The following is a 21595-nucleotide window of genomic DNA, read 5'->3' on the forward strand; positions in this document are numbered from 1 at the left end:
TACGGTCCAGTACCCAACACGTTGCCTCTCTCAGTTGCGCCATTGTAGAGTTGCCAGTCGCGTTGCATGTGGTTAACATTCATAAGCATGCTTATGTCGGAGCAAAGGGTGTTAGCAAAGATAGATTCGTCAAACAAGAAAATTTAAGATCTTTCGAGAGAGCTACACCAGCAGATTGCAAACACCCGTGCCGAACACACCAAGGCAATGAAAGAAGTTGAAAAAGTTAATGCTGTGCATGCTACGTGCCTCACTAGCCTGGAGGACGGGGCTAATGCCTACTCGGACATGGTCTTCGAACTGGAAAACACAGTGAAATCACTCACCTCCAAAGTAAACCAGCTGGTGGCTAAGACAGAAGTCTTGGAATCTAGGCAGTGGAGAGACAACTGCAGAATCATCGGCGTGGATGAAGGCTTTGGTGAAACGCGACCGGAGCTTGCTGTTGCTAAGATGCTACAAGATGCGCTAGCCCTCGACTACTCTCCGAAGTTGGACCGGGCGCACAGGAGTCTGCAGCCCAAGCGGAAAGATGGGAACCCGCCTAGACCCATTGTGGTTAAGTTTCAAAACTTCTAGGAGAAGGTGGACATCCTGCGGAAAGCTGCAGCAGCGGGAGCCATCTTCCACAACAACAGGCGGATCCACATTTACCCCGACTACACACCCTTGGTTAGGGCGAAGCGGGCTGCCTTCAATGAGGTCAGAGGGCTGCTGCGCCGCTGCCCCAAGGTCAAGTATGGCATCTCGTACTCCAGGAGGTGAGCAGAAATAGTTTGATAACGGATCCGAGGCCAGAGCCTACGTTATGAGCAACTTACAGCCACGAGATTTGGAGACGGAGTGAATATTATGTGCTCAAAATAATCGTCTGTTTCCAGCCAACATGCTAGCATAATAGCTAACCACTATGTCTAACCTGCTAGTCGCTGGGCAGCCAGACATTATCTATCAGCATTTGCTGGATGCTTAGGCACAGACCCTCACTTAATGTGTCCCTGTCCCCCCCAGTGTTGAAATGAAAGTTACGCTCATGTGTCTAGCTATGGATCAGCCAATCAATCGAAAATGACTATGTGTTAACACACTCAAAGAGTGTTTTCACATGCAGTCCTTTTCAAACAAAGTGGACCAATAGAAGAGGGACTCAGTTCTTTTTGCACTGTCAGTTCATTGGACAGAAGACCGCTGCGTGCTCCGTCGTCCGTCAACACCCACCGGCTGCATATGCTGAGCGGAGCGGTGCAGCTCCACCAGAAGACATCTTGGTGCACCGCCATGATTAACATCTCCTCGTCCATGGTGTCATAGGGGTGAAATGACGTCTGAAAACCTCTGACCTGTTGACTTCAAGCCAGCCTCTGCCCATTATGTAGTTTTCAAGGTGTAGTGCAGGGAAATATGATCCGCCGTGAACACTGTGTATTTTATTTTGAAAATTAACCAGATGTTTTATTTTGTTTCTGCACACGACCTCCTGCCCCGCACCATCTGCTCTGTGCTGAATTGTTGCGTTGTGCTCCGGCGTCCAGCAAAAATAGAAGTCCTGCATATCTGTTGCGGAGGGCTCTGGAGTGCCGCAGCTGAGACGGAGCTGGAACGCAGCACACCCGCAGCCAGTGGAAACACACACATTGACTAGAATTGAATCCTATCGGCTCCGCTGCCGTGCCGAAGCGCAGACACAACCAACACGCATCTGGTGGAAATTGGGGGTTAGTTCTCTTTCTGGTCAACTTCAGTTCTGAGGGGTTCTCTGTTCTCTCTGTGTTTACTATAGTTTCTCTGGAGCTCATGCCTTTACTGCTTTGGAGAGAGGTGGTGATTCTTATGTTGTAAAGTACTTTTGACATAGTTCTTTTTTTTATTCTACTTTGACGCAGCACTGCAGAGTGTTTATGAAGCCCCACACTTTCATATGAACTGAAAATTGGAGGCAAACCTAAGCATTTCTGTGCGTTGCAGACAGTTGTTGTGTGATGTGTTTTTCACGGCATACCTGGAGAAAAACAGCAGTTTTTTGCTGAGTGTTCCTCATCCTCATTATTGCTAGCATAACCAGTGGACATGGCTCTGTCTATGTGTCCACTGAGTGTCCCAGTACATTTGCATGTGATCTAGAGGGCTAAAGTAAGGGCAACAAGGGAAAAGCTAATCTGGTGCGCTATGTGTCAACCCAGCCTCATGCCAAAGTCATTGAAATCTGGTGCTTGGTCAGTGACTTCCGGCATCAGACACTGACAAAAAGTGTGGCTGCATGTAACAGGCTGATGTTGACACGGCGTTCCAGAACGTCAACAACCAACACACCCAGGGGACCTTGCACAATATCTTGACAAGGAAAGTCCATGACCAAACATCGATATGTGAAGAGGTCAGAGTGAGAATGTGTTGTGTTCACAATGCATGTTAAGCAACCGCAACGCAGACTTGAGACCAACTGTACCACCTTTCAATGAGGTCTGAGTATGGTCCGTTTCAGAAGGATCTGAGTTCTCTTGGAGTGTTCACATATGCACAAAAGATGCTGAGTCATCGCTCTGAGTCTGTTTGGAGGACTGAAAGGGACCAAGTGTGAAAACACCCTAAAAATGAGTGCATTTACCAGGCAAGGAAGGGGTTGTGCCACTCTTTTTAATTTGTAAAATCATTTACCCTTACTGATGATAAACAGTGGTTGCTTACAGCTTTAGACATTTTTATAATTAACACTTTTTTAAAAATGCATCTGTTTTTTGACCACAATAAGACTTTTTTAATATTTCATACAGATAGATGGAGTGGATTGTTTCTCCTGAAGATCCACATCCTCACATAACTGAAAACAGGCATATACAGTATATATTTGAACTGCAACAGCAATTTTATTGTGATTCCATACAACATCTTTATAGCTCAGATAATTTCAGTTGTGTGTTGTTTGTTTAAGCACCAATGACCAAGCGGGAGTACCAGTTTAAACTTTATAACCTATGTTAGAAAAGACACCTTTCCCAATCATATATTTGATCAAATGAAAATATGAAATTACAGACAATGTCTGAGTAAAGTGAAGCTACTTGCATGAGAATCAGAGAGGAAAATAGTGCATGCCAAGCCTTTAGGGTTAAGCTGAAAACAAAGCAAAAAATGAAGAGAAACAGAGGTGTCAAAACAAAAGCAACGCTCATGCAGGCAGAAAAGCAGTGACAGCAAACAGCCAGAACAGATATCTGAAGACTGAAGATACAAACCTCCAACATTAAATTGCTATGTCTGATATAAATAGTTTCACCCTCAAGTTTCTTTGCTCTTTTCTGTGGAAAATGAGGACAAAGGAAGAGCTGGTTGGAAATAATGCAGAATTCATTCAAACATTTTTATATTTGATTTGCAATGGAATCCAGGGAGCAGCACTGACTATGGCCATGACATGAATCACAAAAAATCAAAACGCTAATGGGTTGCAGTTCCCAGTGTGCCCAGCTCAGCGGGGGAAATGTGATGAATTCAGCTACACACACAGCAGTCGTGTGTATGAGAATCCAGGCGGATACACACTCGCTGATGTGAGTAGAAGTCACATGCTATGCATGCAAAGGTTGCTGCAGTGCAGTGTACAGGACAAGGAGCTAGCTGTGCACCTGCTTATCACTTCAGGAATTTGCACGTTTTTTTTAAAAAAAATTATTCTCACTGTTTTCACATTTCAGTGTATTAATATGATTGATATTTTCTTTCACTTTCAACCTGCAAATCATCACCTTTTGAGCTGATATGGTGAGTTAGACAAACATCAGTAACATAGATTAGCATCCATGTGGAGTCCTGTTGAATGTTAAGTCCAACATTGACTCTTTTTTAGCATCAGCTGCTAAATGCTTCACTATGTTGTGCTGAGCTTTAAAACCATTATCTGTATCACAGTGTAGTGTACCCATTACACAAAAGCCTGGAGTAATATGACTATTGTTACGGAACAATTTTATGATTTCTACAGTAGATTTTTGTATGATATGCTTTTGTTTGGGTAGATAAGATTACATGTGCATGCCTTAGTAATTCCTGACTGTCCACATACACTGTACAGTTGCTATTTTTACACACAATATTGGCCCAAGTGCTCAGTGTCTCCAATAACTCCATAGCCCCCCTTCGGCTGATGATATGACTCGAATTAAATGCTCAGAAAACAAAAAAAAAAATGTTATGTTAAAGTGACATAGAATTTCTGTCATGTGACACATTTATTTTGTGTCTGGTGTACAACAACAACAACAACAGCTTTGCTCCATTAACTCTAATGCAATCGTTTCAGATTTCCTTCATTTTTAGGCTGGTTTGGATTTCGAGCTAAATGTTGTGCCTGAGGCACATGTATTAATGATACTCGTTCCCTGGGGAGGTTGGAAAAAGATATTTGTTTCTTCCCTGTTCCAAAACCAAAATCAAACCCTGGAAAGTGTAGGGTTAGCTAGCTAGCTACTGAGGATATAACATATTAAATGTATACACATGCTGCTTTTGCTTTTTTTTTAATGATGATAATGAACACTTAACCTCCTGAGACCCAAACTTTTATTTGGTATACATTTTTAATTTCTCCTAGCTATTTAGGATTAGTAGGACCCAATAAGTATAAAAAACTAAACATCGTCAATGATAATGAAGTCCCAATGCCTTCGTATGAGTACTTCCTAATTAACAGCCTCTTATCTTGTTACTGTTGCTAAACTATGTCATATTTGTTGCCATATCAAACTACAAACATTATTAATCATAAATAAACAAGTTCCAACCATAAAATGTGATCAGGTTTTGGACATTGTCCACTTTTGTGTCAGGATTGGCTGCAGACTGACTTGACAGAGATGGCTGCCATCTATATTCCATCTTACATAGATTAGTGTATTGTGCTCTCACTACCATGAGATAGCACAAAAAAAGTGTCCACGAACAAGGACAACAGGTCTAAGTTAAGTAGAAAGTATGACATCTATTGCACGTCTGTCCGTCCTGGAAGAGGAGTTTTTCCTTATCCGCTGCAAGGGTCATAAGGACAGAGGGATGTCGTATGCTGTAAAGCCCTGTGAGGCAAATTGTGATTTGTGATATTGGGATTTATAAATAAAATTGAACTGAATTGAATTGAATTGAATTGAATGAAGTATATGGTCAAGTAAACCCAAAATGCGATGTCCATGTTCATTGTCTTCTGCTGCAATCACCAGTGATGTGGAGGTTCACTTTTACACTGTGATATGTATGTAACCTATATTTTGGCTTTAGTTATCTTTGTCTTTTAAACCTGTTTTTGCTGCTGAGTGAGTCTGACATCCTGGATATTAAAGATATTAAAGTGCATTTTGTAGACCCCTCTGTCTGTGGGGTCCATGCTTACTGCGACAGCTTGTCGGACCATCACAAAGGGGTGGGGCTTAGCAAAAGGTCTATTACTAACTACTGGTTGCGTTACATTCACAGTAATTTTCTGTATTATTTTTACAGTAAATTGTTGTTAAATGACAGCTGTGATCTCACAGATGTTATGCCTGCATATTACTGTGATTTAGCAGTATGCTCCTGTAAAATTAGTAAATTCAACTGTTACCTCACAGTTAAAGCCCATTACATGACTGTTATATGACAGTATGCTCCTGTAAATTACTGAATTTAACTGTAACTTCACAGTTAATGTGCATCTGATTACTGGGATTTAGCAATATGCTCCCATAGAATTACTGTACTTTACAATAATCTCACATTCAAACTCCATACTGTGATTTAGCAGTGTACTTCTGTAAATTTACTATATTAACCTGCTTGAATCTCACAATGAAATTCTGAATATGGTTAAATATCATGGTTGTAGCCTTTAAGGTGATAATAATATAATTTATTGTGAAATATTACAATTACATATATTGCAAGTTTGTGGAAATAATTTGCAGTGTAGAGTGTACTGCCAGTCCATCACTGTACTGCAGTAGATAATTGTTTCCTTTAAAATAATTTAATTTATTGCCATATGCACAGTAGAAAAGCGGTTTGCACCATACAATGAAATTGTTAATTACCAGTCTCCCTTCACGCAAGACAATAATAAAAATTAGAATTAAAGTTAGATCTATGAAAAATAAATAAAAATAGCAGAAACAAAGAAATAAGTTTAAAACCCTGATTTAAAATGTAAAGTGCACCATGCCTCATGCAAATGTTGCAACAAGAAAGTTCAAGTTAAACACACAAAGACGATGCAAAATCAATCTGTTTTGGTCTGCAAAATCCTGGAGGGACTGAATCAATCAGCAAAAATGCTCATCTCTGGTTAAGAGAAGACCCATTTTTGCTGAATCAATCAGCAAAAATGGGTCTTCTCTTAACCAGAGATGAGCATGTGAGTATGTGGAATGACCAAAGGCATTCTCCTTCTTACAAATGTTCTTATGTAAAGAATATAGCTACCTGTTTGCTTCAGGATAAGGAGAAACCATGTTTCATACAAGAAACACACTTTTCTGTCAAGCACATGTACAAGCCTTCACAGGAAAACAGCCAGCCAGAAATCATAAAGCAATTAAAATGTCAAACAACAAAGAAGTAAATTAAATGTCTCTTCATGTGTAACTAATGAAGGAATGAGGATGGTGAGTCAGCAGGATCATCAGCCTAGGAGCATGCTAACCTTCCTCACTCGCACCCCCTCCGTCTTTGTTTTGTCCTGAGGAGAGTGCTGCTCCACCACCAGAGGAAAGACAGAGTTACTGTTTGTTAGGGCCCTGTTTCAGTCCATCTCAGCACAAACCATTTATAACACAATCAAAAACACCTGCCTGACAGTCTTTCAAGTTACACTATTAACAAGTGACAAACAATCATCTTCAGTATTTCCTCTATACTGAAAATAAATAGTTCACTAAAGCTGATTTAGTCAAAAACTGATAATCATCCACAAACACTTCAAATTGTAAACCATTATTCTCAAATAAAAGCCAGTACTAAAATTATGGCCAGGGGGCCAGGATGAACAGATGCAGACAGGTTCCTCAGACAAAAATTATCAATTATATTTATTGTAGCTTATGCTCATTATGCAGTATTATGGACATTTTCACATCACTTTAGTGTATCTCTTGTTAGGAAATAATGTTGAAATTCACTAAAAAATTTCAGTCACTCCTGCTTTCATATTCTCTTTATGGGTGTTCAGCTGCTGTCAGTAAATCTCATCACTTCATGCTGATATTTCACATTAAAAGCTTTCTAGGAAATAGGAGCAGGTTATATGATGCCACTACAATGTACAATTTGTAATTTGGTCAGCTGTCACACATTTAGCCATACTGCGTATATTATGGTAGCTATCCCTTAAATATCTGCAGATTATTGATCAGGGCAAATTTCAAGCAATATTGGGTTTTTGTATGATTTTATGTAAGTTTGATTTTATGCTTTGATTCTTCACATATTAAATTTGTTGGATTCACTGAACTCAGACATTTTGCTTGGCCATCAACAATTGGAACTGACTGCTCCAGTATTATATCACAATCTATACTGATATTGTGATACACAATACCATTTATCATGATATAAGATTTTATACATATTGCTGATCCGGGTAGGCAAGAGACAGATTACACCCTTTATGCCACACCAAGTCTTTTAATGTGAAAAATGTTCTGAAAGTGTTTAGTTTCATTGGTGCCTCAACAACGTTAAGAAAATCACACACACGAACACACAAACACACACACACACACACACACACACACACAACAAACAGTAGAATAAAGGCACCTGAAAATAAGTATTGAATTTAAATAAGTGAGTATGACATGACTCTGCTGTTATACTAATAGAACATATACATATACATATACATATACAGGTAGACCTGTTTGAAAATAAAAAATGTATATATATATATATATATATACATATGTGTGTGTGTGTGTGTGTGTGTGTGTATATGTATATATATATATATATATACATATGTAAAACAACAATAACAACAATTAAAAGCAATCAAGTTGTGGTTCCAACAGTGGTTCAGCTGATCATGCATAGATCAAACAAACCTGGCTTTTTTTCTCTCTTTCTCCATTGGCAGTGGTTACAGAGGGGGAATGCCTCCGCTCTCTCCTGGCCACTGTCTGGTAGCACAGACAAAGCTCACACATCAGGATCAATTCTTAGCACAACCAGGATTTAAAAAAAAAAAAACACAAAACCATTGTGTTTCCATAAAGACCTTAAAAGAAAAAACAATTTTAAACTGTTGGTAAATTTGTTCAATGTTGCTGTTGTCCCTGGCTAGACTAATTTATACAATGTAAAATGCAGTAGGCTTATGCTAATAACACTAGTCTGTTGTATTTGTGGGGAAAACGTGCCTAGCAAAAGTGAAGTGCTTTTTCTGTGAATCCTGTGGGTTATAATGAAACTGATTTGTGTGCTTGTACTTAAAACTGTCTCTATTAAGCCACATTTAACGTGTGTTTTGGGTGTGTTTTGATTCAGCTGAACTTAACAGCAATACACAGACACTCCACCACCAACTAGTGTTTTAGAGGTGTAACTGCAGAGTGATACAGACATACCACCACACAAGTATAAATGCTCACAACGGCATAGGCCAGGTGCATAGGCTATGGCGTAGGCTCTGCATACAGCTGACGCACAAGTATAAATCCACCTTAAGTGAGGCAGATCAAGAGGCTCACGGCCACTGGAAGAAAGCTGGGTAGTGAAGGGGGGCAAGCCAAGTACACCCCAACCCCCCAAAGCACCCCTTTAACCTTGCTTGAGTGTCCTGTTGGACTTAAAAATGCATAATGGAGTCAACAAAGAGACTAGATGTCCATTGGCAGCTGGGCCCAACTCATGTGGGCCCGATGGGTGCCCCTTTCCAGCCCCGCAGGGTTGGAGAAGGAAGGAGAGAGTACACTTTCAGAGCAGAGAAAACAAAGTGTGAACATGTTGTCAAAAATAAGGAGAAATATACAAGAATTGTGACCCACGGAGAAAACTGTGGGAGGGCAATGAAAAAAAGGGATCTTCCAGGAAAAACTGGGAGTTGGCAAATATAGTGTGGACTGTAGAGAGTTTTAGTCGTACGTGTTAGCAACATATGCTAAGGTTAGTGTAGTGTAGGTAACAAGCACCTTTGTGAACAGATCCACCTTGGCAGTGCTATGCATAAAGGTGTTTGTCACTCAGCTTTTTACAATGTCTGGTTTAATGATTTGTATTATGCTCCCTTACTCTGTATCTTAATCCTCAACCTTTAGAACATGATCACTAATTATCGGTGCCCTTTAACCTGTCCTGTTTGTGAATAGAGTGAAAGTTTGATGGTACCTAAAACACATCTGCTGAGGTAAAGGAATGTCACTCCTACCTTGATCTGTGGAGTGGGTCTGGGGCTGTGGCTCTTCGTAAGCTCAGCTGGCTGACTCTCTGCCTTTACCTCTGTCTTCCTGTCTGCAGAGCGGTGGCCTTTGGGTGTGGAGCCATCACGATGGTTAGAGCGAGCCAAGGTGGGTAGCAGAGGTGAAGGGGTTGCCTCCCCGGGAGACACTGGTGACATCACGGGGGCACTGACCGGACGAGTGGATTTGTTGTCAGGAGTAGATGCCATGGCTGGAATGGACAGATAGGGGAAACAATGGCCTGACTTAACAACAAAGTAAAAGAAAAGTCAAGTATTAATGTGTTATGTGCAGCTTTTAGGAGTATGGGAGAAATTGTCAAAATAACCTTAATCTTAATTTAAAGGTTTAAATTTGGGTGAACTACCCTGCTATCTAGGGATGCACAATATTGGATTTTTTGCAGATATCCGATATGCCGATATATAACACCACCTAATTTAATGATCATCAAGTCTCTTCTGTTGCAGAATTATCATATCATGCATGCATGCATACTCTTATTGTGATGGTCCACCGGCAGATGACGACATGAAATAGAATGCTTTTCAATGTATGTAATATTCATTCATTGTGCAAACTAAGACAAAGCATGTTGGCTGATTCTGATACTTTCAGAAGCTGATATTGGGCGATACCAATGAATTATCAATAGTACTGTGCATCTCTACTGCCATCGAGACAATGCCAGAGCTCCACTGCTGCTCCATTGCAAATGTCTGCTAAGTCACAGTCTGTTAGATGGGCTGGCTTTTGCCTGGCTCTCTGATTTTGCTGCTGAGTTTTTATCTGGTGCATGCACTTCACCAGGTTGGGTGTTCAAACCCTCCTCATCTACGCTGACTGACACTGTCGATGGCTAAATCCACAGTTTCACAAATGACATATGACACATCATTTTTCTGCCATCCTTTCTAAAGAATGACTGTTGGGATTCACTGGACCACAGATGATTTGTCATTTGTTAAGATCTAAACTAAATGTGTGAAGGCTTTTCTTCTCAGCATGCTCTTTGTTCTTCAAACAAAGACAGCCATCTCCACATGGGTGCCTCATTCTCACACTGAAGTGAGAGACCAGTCTCCAACCTTGATTGGACTGTACTTTTACAGTGACATGTGACTCTGTGATGTCACCAAGCAAACTGTAGGAGAAGTTCTATTCTCTTCACTCTCTTCCTCCTGAGCCGCCAACCAGCTCAGACCCTTGCTCTTGCCCCTGAACCATCGAAGGGGACACTTGCTCTACAGACTCTCTGTCCCGGCTTTTTCTCCCGAGCCGCTAACCGGCTCTTGCTCCTAAGACTATTTTTGCTCTCCTGCTCCTAGACCTGCATGTCCACAGCAGGAGCAGAACCTGGAGACAAGAGAATACAGTGTCCCAAACACTAGGTTTGCAACTAACTTTCCAGCAACAAAGGAGAAACAAGTTGAGTTAGCACCCCAACGTTTACCTCTGCAAAGACACCGAGTGACTGGCTTCCTCAGATCTGCAACTTCAGAACAAGGACACAGCAAAGACTGTACCTGGAACCACAGTTCTTTCAAGCCTTCCTCTGCCAGCTAACAAAAGCAGCATGCCACCAAGCAACTCTTCCCTCCATCCATTCAAGGATTGGTAACGAAACAACTGGACATAGCATTATTACAGTTGTACAGGCTAAGCAAGACTGTTTAACTTTGTCAATTGTGATCTAATGCTGTTATTGAGTTATTGTTGTGATTGTTTGCAGTTAGGTTATTGGTAAGTTGGCTTCACCAAAGCTTAGTGATGTTAGTTTGCTAATGCTTTTCACAGACAGAGTCTTGCATGCAACTAAACATCCTCTGTACTAACCAAGACCCTTTGCAACACAAATCACATGCACATACTCACTCACACATTGGCTTTCAACAGAGCTACACCCAAAGAGGCAACTCAAAGTTCCCCCTTCTTTTCCTTTGTCTTTTTCCTGACCACACAGTCAGGCAGAACTCCCCCGATCTGAAGCCAGCTTTGATTCGGCCGTCTTGTAGTTCTCTGTTGTCAGCCATTTTGTTTGTTGGTCAAACAGCCCTTTGTTTCACACACCTGCCATTCTCTGTCTCTCCGTCTCCGTCTCTGTCTCTGTCTCTGTCTTTGTCTCTGTCTCTCTCTCTCACACATACACACACACCCCGCACACATATACACACACCCATGCTTGTATATAGTTAGTTAGAATTTCTGTGTTTTGTTGATTTGCTGTCTTTGCGAATACATTTATTTGGAATCACACCTGCTGTCTGTTTAATACTTTATAAGAGTAAATGAATAGTCAACCTCTGCTATGTCAGGAACTCTGAAATCCTTCAGCCTTTACTATTTATATGGCAATTTTGGTTATGGTTATTAATTTAATTATTAATAAGAATTCCAAATTAATAGTTTGGTGATCCCACTGGTGGACACCAGAGGTGAGGGGAGCCGTCAGGCTGAAGAAGGAGGCCTACAGGACATGGTTGGTCTGTGGGTCTCCGGAGGCAGCTGACGGTCACCGGCGGGCCAAGCAGAGCGCAGCAGCGGCAGTCACAGAGGCAAAAACTCAGGCATGGAAGGAGTTCGGTGAGGCCATGGAGAAAGACTATTGATCGGTTCCAAAGAGGTTCTGGCAAACCGTCCGGCGCCTCAGGGGGGGAAGGCTGCAACTTGCTCACATTGTTTACAGTGGGGGCGGGGAGCTGCTGACGTCAACTGGGGACATTGTCGGGCGGTGGAAAGAATACTTTGAGGAGCTCCTCAATCCCACCAACATGTATTCCAGTGAGGAAACAGAGCCGGGGGTCTTGGGAGTGGGTCGTCCAATTTCTGGGGCAGAAGTCGCCAAGGTAGTGAAGCAACTCCGCGGCAGTGGAGCCCCAGGGGTGGATGAGATTCGCCCTGGTTATCTCAAGGCTCTGGATGTTGTAGGGCTGTCTTGGTTGACACGTCTCTGCAACAATGCGTGGACATCGGGGGCAGTGCCTCTGGAGTGGCAGACCGGGGTGGTGGTCCCCATCTTCAAGAAAGGGGACCAGAGGGTGTGTTCCAACTACAGGGGGATCACACTCCTCAGCCTACCCGGTAAGGTCTACTCCAGGGTGCTGGAGAAGAGGGTCCGGTCGATAGTTGAACCTCAGATTGAGGAGGAGCAATGTGGTTTTTGTCCCGGACGTGGAACCGTGGACCAGCTCTTTACCCTCGCCAGGGTGCTGGAGGGGGCATGGGAGTTCGCCCAACCAGTCCACATGTGTTTTGTGGATTTGGAGAAGGCTTACGACCGTGTCCCCAGGGGCATCCTGTGGGGGGTGCTCCGGGACTATGGGGTTGGTGGTCCCTTGCTAGGGGCCATCCAGTCCCTGTAGCGAAGGAGCGTGAGTCCGGTTCGCGTGGTCGGCAGTAAGTCGGACCTGTTCCCGGCGAGAGTTGGACTCCGCCAGGGCTGCCCTTTATCACCGGTTCTGTTCATAACTTTCATGGACAGAATTTCTAGGCGCAGCCGAGTGGTGGAGGGTGTCAGGTTCGGTGAAGGGAGGATCTTGTCCCTGCTTTTTGCGGATGACATAGTCCTCCTAGCTCCATTGAACAGTGACCTCCAGCTCTTGCTGGGACGGTTCGCAGCTGAGTGTGAAGCGGCTGGGATGAGAATCAGCTCCTCCAAGTCTGAGGCCATGGTCCTCAGCCGGAAAAGGGTGGATTGCCCACTCCAGGTCGGGGGGGGAGGTCCTGCCACAGGTGGAGGAGTTTAAGTATCTCAGGATCTTGTTCACGAGTGAGGGTAGGATGGAGCGGGAGATTGACAGGTGGATTGGGGAGGCGTCAGCAGTGATGCAGGCGCTTAACCGGTCCATTGTGGTGAAAAGGGAGCTTAGCCAGAAAGCTAAGCTCTCGATTTACCGGTCAATCTACGTTCCAACCCTCACCTATGGTCACGAGCTCTGGATAGTGACCAAAAGAACGAGATCGCGAGTACGAGCGGCAGAAATGAGTTTCCTCCATAGGGCGGCTGGGCTCAGGCTTAGAGATAGGGTGAGGAGCTCGGACATCCGGGAGGGACTCGGAGTAGAGCCGCTGCTCCTCCACATCGAGAGGAGCCAGTTGAGGTGGTTCGGGCATCTGGTAAGGATGCCTTCCAGACGCCTCCCTTGGGAGGTATTCCGGGCATGTCCAACCGGGAGGAGACCTCCGGGCCGCCCCAGGACACGCTGGAGGGATTGCATTGCCTGGCTGGCCTGGGAACGCCTCGGGGTTCCTTCAGAGGAGCTGACGGAAGTGGCTGGGGAGAGGACTGTCTGGGCTTCTCTGCTGAGGCTGCTGCCCCCGCGACCTGGACCCGGATAAGCGGAGGACGATGAGTGAACTTTATGACACTTACATCATTAACTGGCTATCATTTTCCCTTTTAAGGAATGGTGCCCCACAGGGTGATTTAATGCAAATTAAGTCAAATTATTTTACATAATAAATAATTATTAATTATTTTCAATAGCCATTTTCTATACTTTAATTGGAGATCTACAACGAGGACAGGCCCTTGGTTATTGATTTCTGTTGCCGTGCTGTCTTGCGGGCTTGCACGGCGGAGTGATACTGGCCAGAAAATAGTCCCAATTGATAGCAAGGTCTGACGTAATGCGGGGATGTTTTCAAATTATTGAAATAGTCTAACAAAACACATGCATACTTTTTTGTAGCTTAAAACCTTTTGGTTACATGTCCCCCGTACATCTTCAGAACTACTTTTTCTCCGGTAAGCTACGGGATATTTCTCAGAGCAGGAGGCTCGTTGAGAGTAGTGATACCGTCACATCAGAGCTACAGATGGTCAGCGTTTCACACAACTTCATGTCCAAAAACCTGAACTATCACTTTAACGATGCTATCGAGGTATTTCGCCACTACTCGCGTTAATGGAGGATCAAATTAAGGAAGCTGCTAAACTGGGCGGCGATGCAGCTGGGCATGCACGACGACGGAGATATTTTAAACAGGCAATGCTCGCTTGTTTTCGGCACCCCTGAGGCATGGATACTAATGACATCAGATTCTGGGTGAGTCGTTGTTCTCTACTGATTGGTTAGGGAAAAATCAAATTCCCTCCCCCTTGTAAATCGCCTTCAATGGAGGCGATGTCAGACTGAAGGTTCTGAGAGCTTCAGTCTGACAATACTTTCCACGTGGACATATGATGTGTAAGGTACCCTGGCTGCGGTGGTTGTTGACATTCTGGGACGCCGTGTCAACTTCAGCCTGTTACATGCATTGTCTGTTTTCAAAATACACTTCCGATTTCACAGGAAATGTACAGTTTACATACCATCTCTTTCAAAATAAATGCATTATGTCAGTACAACCCTGCAAATTGATGTTATTTTTTTCCTTAAACAACAAATGCACATGGTTATGTTTAGCCACCAACCCCATGGCTGGGTTTAGGCAAAAAAAGCATGTAGTTACATTTAGGAAAACAGAACAGGGTTTAGCTTTACATTTATACGGAGGGTGCCATAGCATTGTTATTATTATTATTCCAATATGTGATTATTACTGTATTTGTGTACCATAGAGGATCAGCAACACAACAAAAGTAGGGTACTGGTCAAGATACAAGTGTCATAGAGAAAAGAGAGTGAAACACCATAACCTCCTGTTATTAACTCAGGGGTCCGGGTTGTGTGGGGAGCTCTCCGCGGTGCTGAATGTCTCCCGGCGGGTGTATTTCTGCCTTGATGGTGCGCCGCGACCGGCTCTGGGTCAGCTGGGAAAGGCTTGAGGCGAAACAGGCTCACGGCTTATGTGTTTGCCACTTTCTTTTTCAATTTAACCCACACCATGATCTTTTTCTAACCCTAACCAAGTGGTTTTTGTGCCTAAACCTAACCAGACCTTAACCACAGGGCATCGTGATGATTTCGGAACAACGGGAGTTCGGAACAATGGGTTTAATGTGGTCGGAACAATGGGATGTTGGACCAATGGGCTGTCGGAAAAATGGGCAGACCCCACATGGAAAGCGAACACCAGCCTCCCAGGAAAAAGTCGGTGGTTATTGGACCCATCCACCACCCCTCCCACCTGCACCCTTAACTTTCATTGTCGTCCTGCTGTGTTTCCCCCTGATGCTGCCGGGCACCGCTAAACGATAATGGTGACTGACCACGTATCATGTTGACGTGAAAGGACAGCTTTTTTCGTTGATGTATGACACAGGAAGTCACTAACCAAGCGCTGGATTTTGATGACTTTGGAGTGAGACGGATTCAACCATTTGTTTATAGACTACTATTTTGAAGCCTTGAGTTTTGCACCCTGGCTGTTGTCATTTTGTTTTTTTGGGAGCCAGTAGTGGCTATATTTGGAAGAGAGGATGGAGCTGTGGAGGAGTAAGGGGTGGATCTGATTGAGAACTCTAAGACACCACTGTGGTGGCAGTCAATTCCAAGGTAGTCAAGTCCTAAAGCATACGCTGCTTTATTGTCTTGTTTGTTCTAAATGGGGCCATACTTTACAAAATAAACATCATACTGTATTGGAGAAGACTAGAAACTAGTAGTTGAGATAATAAACTCATTAGGAAAATGTTTACTTAGGTAATAAATCAAGTGAGATTTAGGGTCATCTCCTCAGAGACGACTATACAATTGGACTTCTTTTTGGTGACCAGCGGAGTCACCATCTGCTGGCCATTAGAAACAATGCAGGTTTGAGGTACTTCACTTTTCAGACCTGGAGATGATCTCTTGGTATTTGTGCATCTCAGCAACATAACTAAAGTGGGATCCTCTGCAGAGTTTAGTTTAGTGTGAAAGCCTGTGGCACTGCATGTTGAACCACAGGGTAATTGTGATCTTTGGTGGTAACAAGAGGTGCTGGTGGGTTATCTGTGAGGTGCGGCAACAGATCAGATGCATTCTGTGGCCCTAGCTTGTACACAACTTTAAAGTGATAGAGCTGCAGCCTCAATGCCCACCTTTCAATCCTGGCTGTTGGTATGGACGTTGGTGAATTTTTCTCAAGAGGCTTGTGATCCGTGTGTTGTGGTCTGGGATTTGTATTGGACTTGATTTGTTTTTCTATTTTTTCCTCTGGCTCTCTACTTCCCCTCCCTGTTCTATTTTTTCTCTCCCTGCAGTGTGTGTGTGTGTGTGTGTGTGTGTGTGTGTGGCAGGAGGCGTGTCTGGCTTTCCACTTATTCTCTTCCAGTGACTCAGCAGATGAAACACACCTGGCTGCAATCACCTCAATCAAACCTCCATGGGTCCGTCCAAAGTCTCTTAAATTACTGCTAGTTATCTTACCTAGCCGACTTTGCTAGCTGTTTAGCCCCTCCCACCTAGGAAAAAAATGCGAGGAGCTAGCGCTAGGAGTGCTGAGCGAGCATTGTCGGTTTAAGAGACAGGAGACGTCCTTTCCACTGAAGCGTCACGTAAAGCGACGTCCTTTTCTGATGACGGCGGCACAGCTGGATCTGCTGCATAACGGAGCCAGCGTTTGGCGTACATCCCAAGTCCCGTTATATTCGCTGATCAAAGCCGTAACCCCCACCCCCCGCCGTCATGACTCTGGTCACACACTTTTGCATGTATTACCATTGTTATTGAGTCATTTGCCGAAGTTTGTCGCAATTAAAGAACGGTCTGTAGCCCTGCCACTGTCACTGTGATGAGCATCATTATCATTATTATCACTATCATTATCACTTAAATCCACTCACCATCATTCAACAAGTCAGCTGCTGAGTGAATAAGACATATCAGACCTGTCAGTCTACCTCAATCAATTCAATTTTATTTATAGAGCCCAATATCACAAATCACAGTTTGCCTCACAGGGCTTTACAGCATACGACATCCCTCTGTCCTTAGGACCCTCACAACTGATCGGGAAAAACTCCCCAAAAAACCCCTTTAACGGGGGAAAAAATGGTAGAAACCTCAGGAAGAGCAACTGAGGAGGGATCCCTCTTCCAGGACGGACAGACATGCAATAGATGTCGTACAGAACAGATCAATATGGTAAATTAACAGTAATCCATAGGACACAATGAGACAGAAAGAGAGACAGAGACAGAGCGAGAGAGAGATGCAGGACAGACGGTAATGACAACATTAATGAAAGTAATAATATTAATTAATATTAATATTAATAGGCTAATTAATATTACCTACAAGCTATTAAACATTCCACTCACATGACATGCAGGACAATTAATGATGGGCAAATGTGTTTGTGTGTGTGTGTGTGTGTGTGTGTTCGTGTGTGTGTGTGTGTGTGCGTGGTGTTATATCAACACGTGTGGTTCTGGACATGATCAGCTGCACATTTAACAGCCACACATCACCGACAGTCTGCTGAACAACGCAACGGGTTGTGAATGAAATAAACTTAATTACAACATGACAGTCTTGCACGAAATATTATTAACGTTATTCTTTGTAGTCACGTAGGCATGTGAATTACAGCGTTTCATTGCAAAGAATGCATGTAACGGGTACACTTGCGCTGTTTCTCCGCCATCTTGTTCAAATGAGCCAGATGTAGAGGGCGGGTATTTATACGTCATGGCGTTCAGCTGAAAAACTCTTCCGGATAGGAAGCTCTCGACCATCCTAGCTCGTAGCTGCTTAAAGCTTGCTGCTAGCTCCTAGCGCTAGCTCCTCGCTGCACAAATAAGAGACTTGGGATGGCCTAGAAGATGGCGGACCTCGAATGACTTCCGGTTCAAGCGAGGAGCTAGCATGGCAAAGTTAGTTTTAAATAATGTCACAGGTAATTAATTATTTCAATTTTCAATTATTTCAACATTCCTTAATGTTGTGCTGTTACTTGTGCGTGAAAGAAAGAAAAAGTTAGACTGTTTATCTTTTAAGGACTGCATTTTCTGCTTCTGTTGTAGCATGCAAGGTTGCAGCATGACACACATCCAAGAACTGTACAATGTCCAAATCTAAATATGAAATACTTTGATCTCAACAAGGTGACTGCATGGTGGCTCTTACTGACCAGGGGTAGCTTCCGCTCTGTGGCTACCTCTGAACAGCGTATAGTTTAAAATTAGCTTAACAGAAATCACCAGCGCCAAAAAATCAGAGTCAAGATTACCAGTCTGTTAGCAGTTCAGGTCTTTGCAGAAATCCAACAGGGCAGCCTCAGTATTTGCTTGTGATAAAATATAGACAGCTGTAAATATGAATAATGTGGAAAGCACAGTCTGCATTTGATTGACAATAACTCCAGATCAGATGACCAGGAGCAGAACAGTATTTTAATATTCCTACTGTCACAACAGTTTTTTTTTTTCACCATAAAGCACACACCTCCTCCCTTTTCATCCGAGAGTTCTCTGTTCTGTCACATCCGTATATAGAAAAAAAGTCACCTGGTGGAATGGCTCTGTGTGGTATCCCCGGATATAGCCAAGTTTTGGGGAAACAAAGCTCATTACAGTTTCTTGATATCCAGGCGCGGAGATCGTCCAATTTATTATTCAACACCTGTGCATTCGCTGGCAGGATGCTTGGCAGAGAGCATTTATGTGGACAGGATCTGGTGTTTAATCCAAACATGAAGGAGCGTTCATTACTCCCGTTGATTGGGCTTGGCTAGGTTGCCCAAGGTATTGCCTTGGGTCAGATCATCAGCAGGGTTGCAGTGTTAATTCTAGGGGCGGGGGAAAAAAAATCGATACAGCATATTATCACAATATTTTTGTGTGGCACTAACATATCGTCACACAGTGCCAAGTATCTTTTTTTTATCATTATATAAATGATTAATATTACAAATACAAATGAAACTTTTGGAAGCCTACTAGATTAACATTATCAATTATTTTTTCAGTCAGCTGGATACATTTTGCTGCAAAAAAATGGCTGAAGTGAGATGAACAGACTGGAAACTTTATCTTATTAACTTAAACAGATGTTGACAAAGTTTTCCTTGTCCTCTGATAGAGTCTGTGATTAAAGCCAGTATACATTGTGCAATTTTGGGCCGTCACAGACATAAGATGAGCAACCTGAAAAAAACGTGGCAATGTCTTTGTTTGTGGCTCTAAAATGGTGGTCCTACATCACACAGCGAGAGAGGTTCAAGAATGGCCACTGTCACGGTCTTGTGATCAAAGACAGCCTGGGATAAAATTCTGACAGTGTCAGAAATTTGGGATGACTGTCTCACTGTGTGACTGCTGTTACAACCTACATCGACTAACCAACCAATAGAAATGCAACATGAAATGATGCACTGGCGCTAACCCCAAACAAACAGATGGATAGCAGCTCGCCATGGAGGTAAAACATGCTAAAAGAAATGTGTGGGATTCTAGCAGAGGAAAACCTTGTGGAGTTGTGGCAGCAGAAGCCTTGCGTGTATGATATGTCCTCCAGCTCTTACCATGATCGCATTAAAAAAGATGAAGCATGGAATAAAATGGTGGTGGAGTTGCAGCTGCCAGGTGAGCAACTAGCAGCTAGCAAACACACACACAGACACACCGTAGTATATAGTGCCCATTTTTGCTTATTTATGAATGTGACTCTCTATGTTGTGCTTCACGGTTGGAGAAGTAATAACCTGTGCAGCATCCTTGCACATTCAGTATGGGAAGCTATTGTATTATACGTCGTAGCCAGCTTGCCGAGACTTGCTTTTTATGGTAAAAGAATATTTATTAACATGTGAACATATGAATAAAAATGTGGAAAGTCTTTGGTGATTAGACCTCGTAGAGATGGTATGATTTAAGGGTGATGATGAATCCATAGTCGAATAGGGAACCCCCCAAAAGAAGAGTAAGAAGGGAGAGGGACAACCGACCATTTGACATGAATTGATCTTTACCTTACCAGCAGGCAACAGGCTTCTAATTAATAAGTAAAGAGAAAATGCGCAGCTACAGAAACATGCATAAAGCAAAATGTAAAAGACTATGTAATGGATATGTGCATAGTTAAGTTTTTGACAGAAATAAGCCCTGAATGAAGTTAGTACAGCTCTGATGAGAAATGTGTGTTAGGAATATGTCTGGAATGACAGCTAGGGAGCCACTAACTAGTAGATGATGACAGATGTATACTAAGTGTAGAAAAGGAAAGCAGCAGGAAATGTGTTGACGTATAGCCATCAAACATTATGAAAGCCAGAGATGAAGTAAGCTGTGATAAGAGAAATGATGGTGATATGCCAGAAAGGAAGGCTGAAAAGTGCATGCTTCTGCAGACCATGGGTGTCTATATGTAGAACATAATAAAAGGTCAATAAGGATCAAACAAAATAAAAGGTCATAAGACCAAACAAAAACTAATGTCATGAGACCAACTCTAATAAAATGGTTCAAGTAAAATAAGGTCTGGCGACCAAACAGAAATTAAAGTCAACATTGACAGACAGAAATTATTGTCCAACAACTGAAAATAAATTAGCGTGTATGAGCATGAGGTCCTGTAGACCTTGGGTGCACAGACTGGGGTCCTAAAGACCATGTGTAGAACAAACAAAAGGTCAGAAAAGACCAACAAAAATAAAAGGTCACAGACCGAACAGAAACTAAGGTCAGAAGACCAACTTAAATAAAATAGTTAAAGTAAAATTAGGTCCAATGACCAAACGAAAATTAAGTCAGCATGACAAACAGAAATTAATGGTCGCACGACCAACGAAAATTAAGTGTTGCATGGGGTCCCGCGGACCATGTATGAGCATTCAGGGAGCGGTCCCGAAGACCTTGGGTGTTGATGCATACACATGAGGTCCCACAGACCATGATGGAACATTTGCATAAGGTCTTGAAGACCATGGGTGTTTGTGCATACAGCATGAGGTCCCACAAACCGTGATTGTGCATTTGCGTGAGGTCCCAAAGACCATGTAAATGAGTGAGCAGCATGATAAATGCGAGCAAGGTTTACGAAGAAGTGAACCAATAGAATTATGTTAATGTATGACCAACTTGAATAGATGAGTGCAGCAGAATATGTCCCAAGACCAGCAGATAATAAATCAGCAAGACAGAAATTCTGATAAGATAACCAAGAGGACAAAATCATGTGTGAAGCATGATTGTGGATTATAAAGTGATAAAAGTGAGCAATTAGCAGACAAGCTGATGTTAGTGCATGCAGCATGTAGTAAGGGGGCCATGGATGACTGTGCATACAGCATGAGATCGCGTAGACCATGGG

General features: G+C 42.9%; 1 protein-coding gene across 18 annotated transcripts in view; it reads right to left on the reverse strand.

Moving 5' to 3' along the window:
- The window catches only part of epb41a (erythrocyte membrane protein band 4.1a), a 253745-nt gene that overhangs the window by 78258 nt on the left and 153892 nt on the right, over positions 1-21595 (reverse strand). For 8 of the 18 annotated variants that reach the window (XM_033641668.2, XM_033641641.2, XM_033641624.2 and 5 more), the window contains exons 12-15: positions 9386-9627; positions 8064-8138; positions 6665-6712; positions 3234-3296 (exon numbers count right to left, since the gene is read on the reverse strand). In XM_033641668.2, coding sequence (XP_033497559.1) covers positions 3234-3296; positions 6665-6712; positions 8064-8138; positions 9386-9627 — 428 coding nt within the window. The remainder of the gene's footprint in view (positions 1-3233; positions 3297-6664; positions 6713-8063; positions 8139-9385; positions 9628-21595) is intronic. The other 10 variants (XM_078176109.1, XM_078176108.1, XM_033641580.2 and 7 more) reach the window with 5 other exon arrangements.

The sequence above is a fragment of the Epinephelus lanceolatus genome, chromosome 16, assembly GCF_041903045.1.
Source record: "Epinephelus lanceolatus isolate andai-2023 chromosome 16, ASM4190304v1, whole genome shotgun sequence".
In the NCBI taxonomy this organism is placed as follows: domain Eukaryota; kingdom Metazoa; phylum Chordata; class Actinopteri; order Perciformes; family Serranidae; genus Epinephelus; species Epinephelus lanceolatus.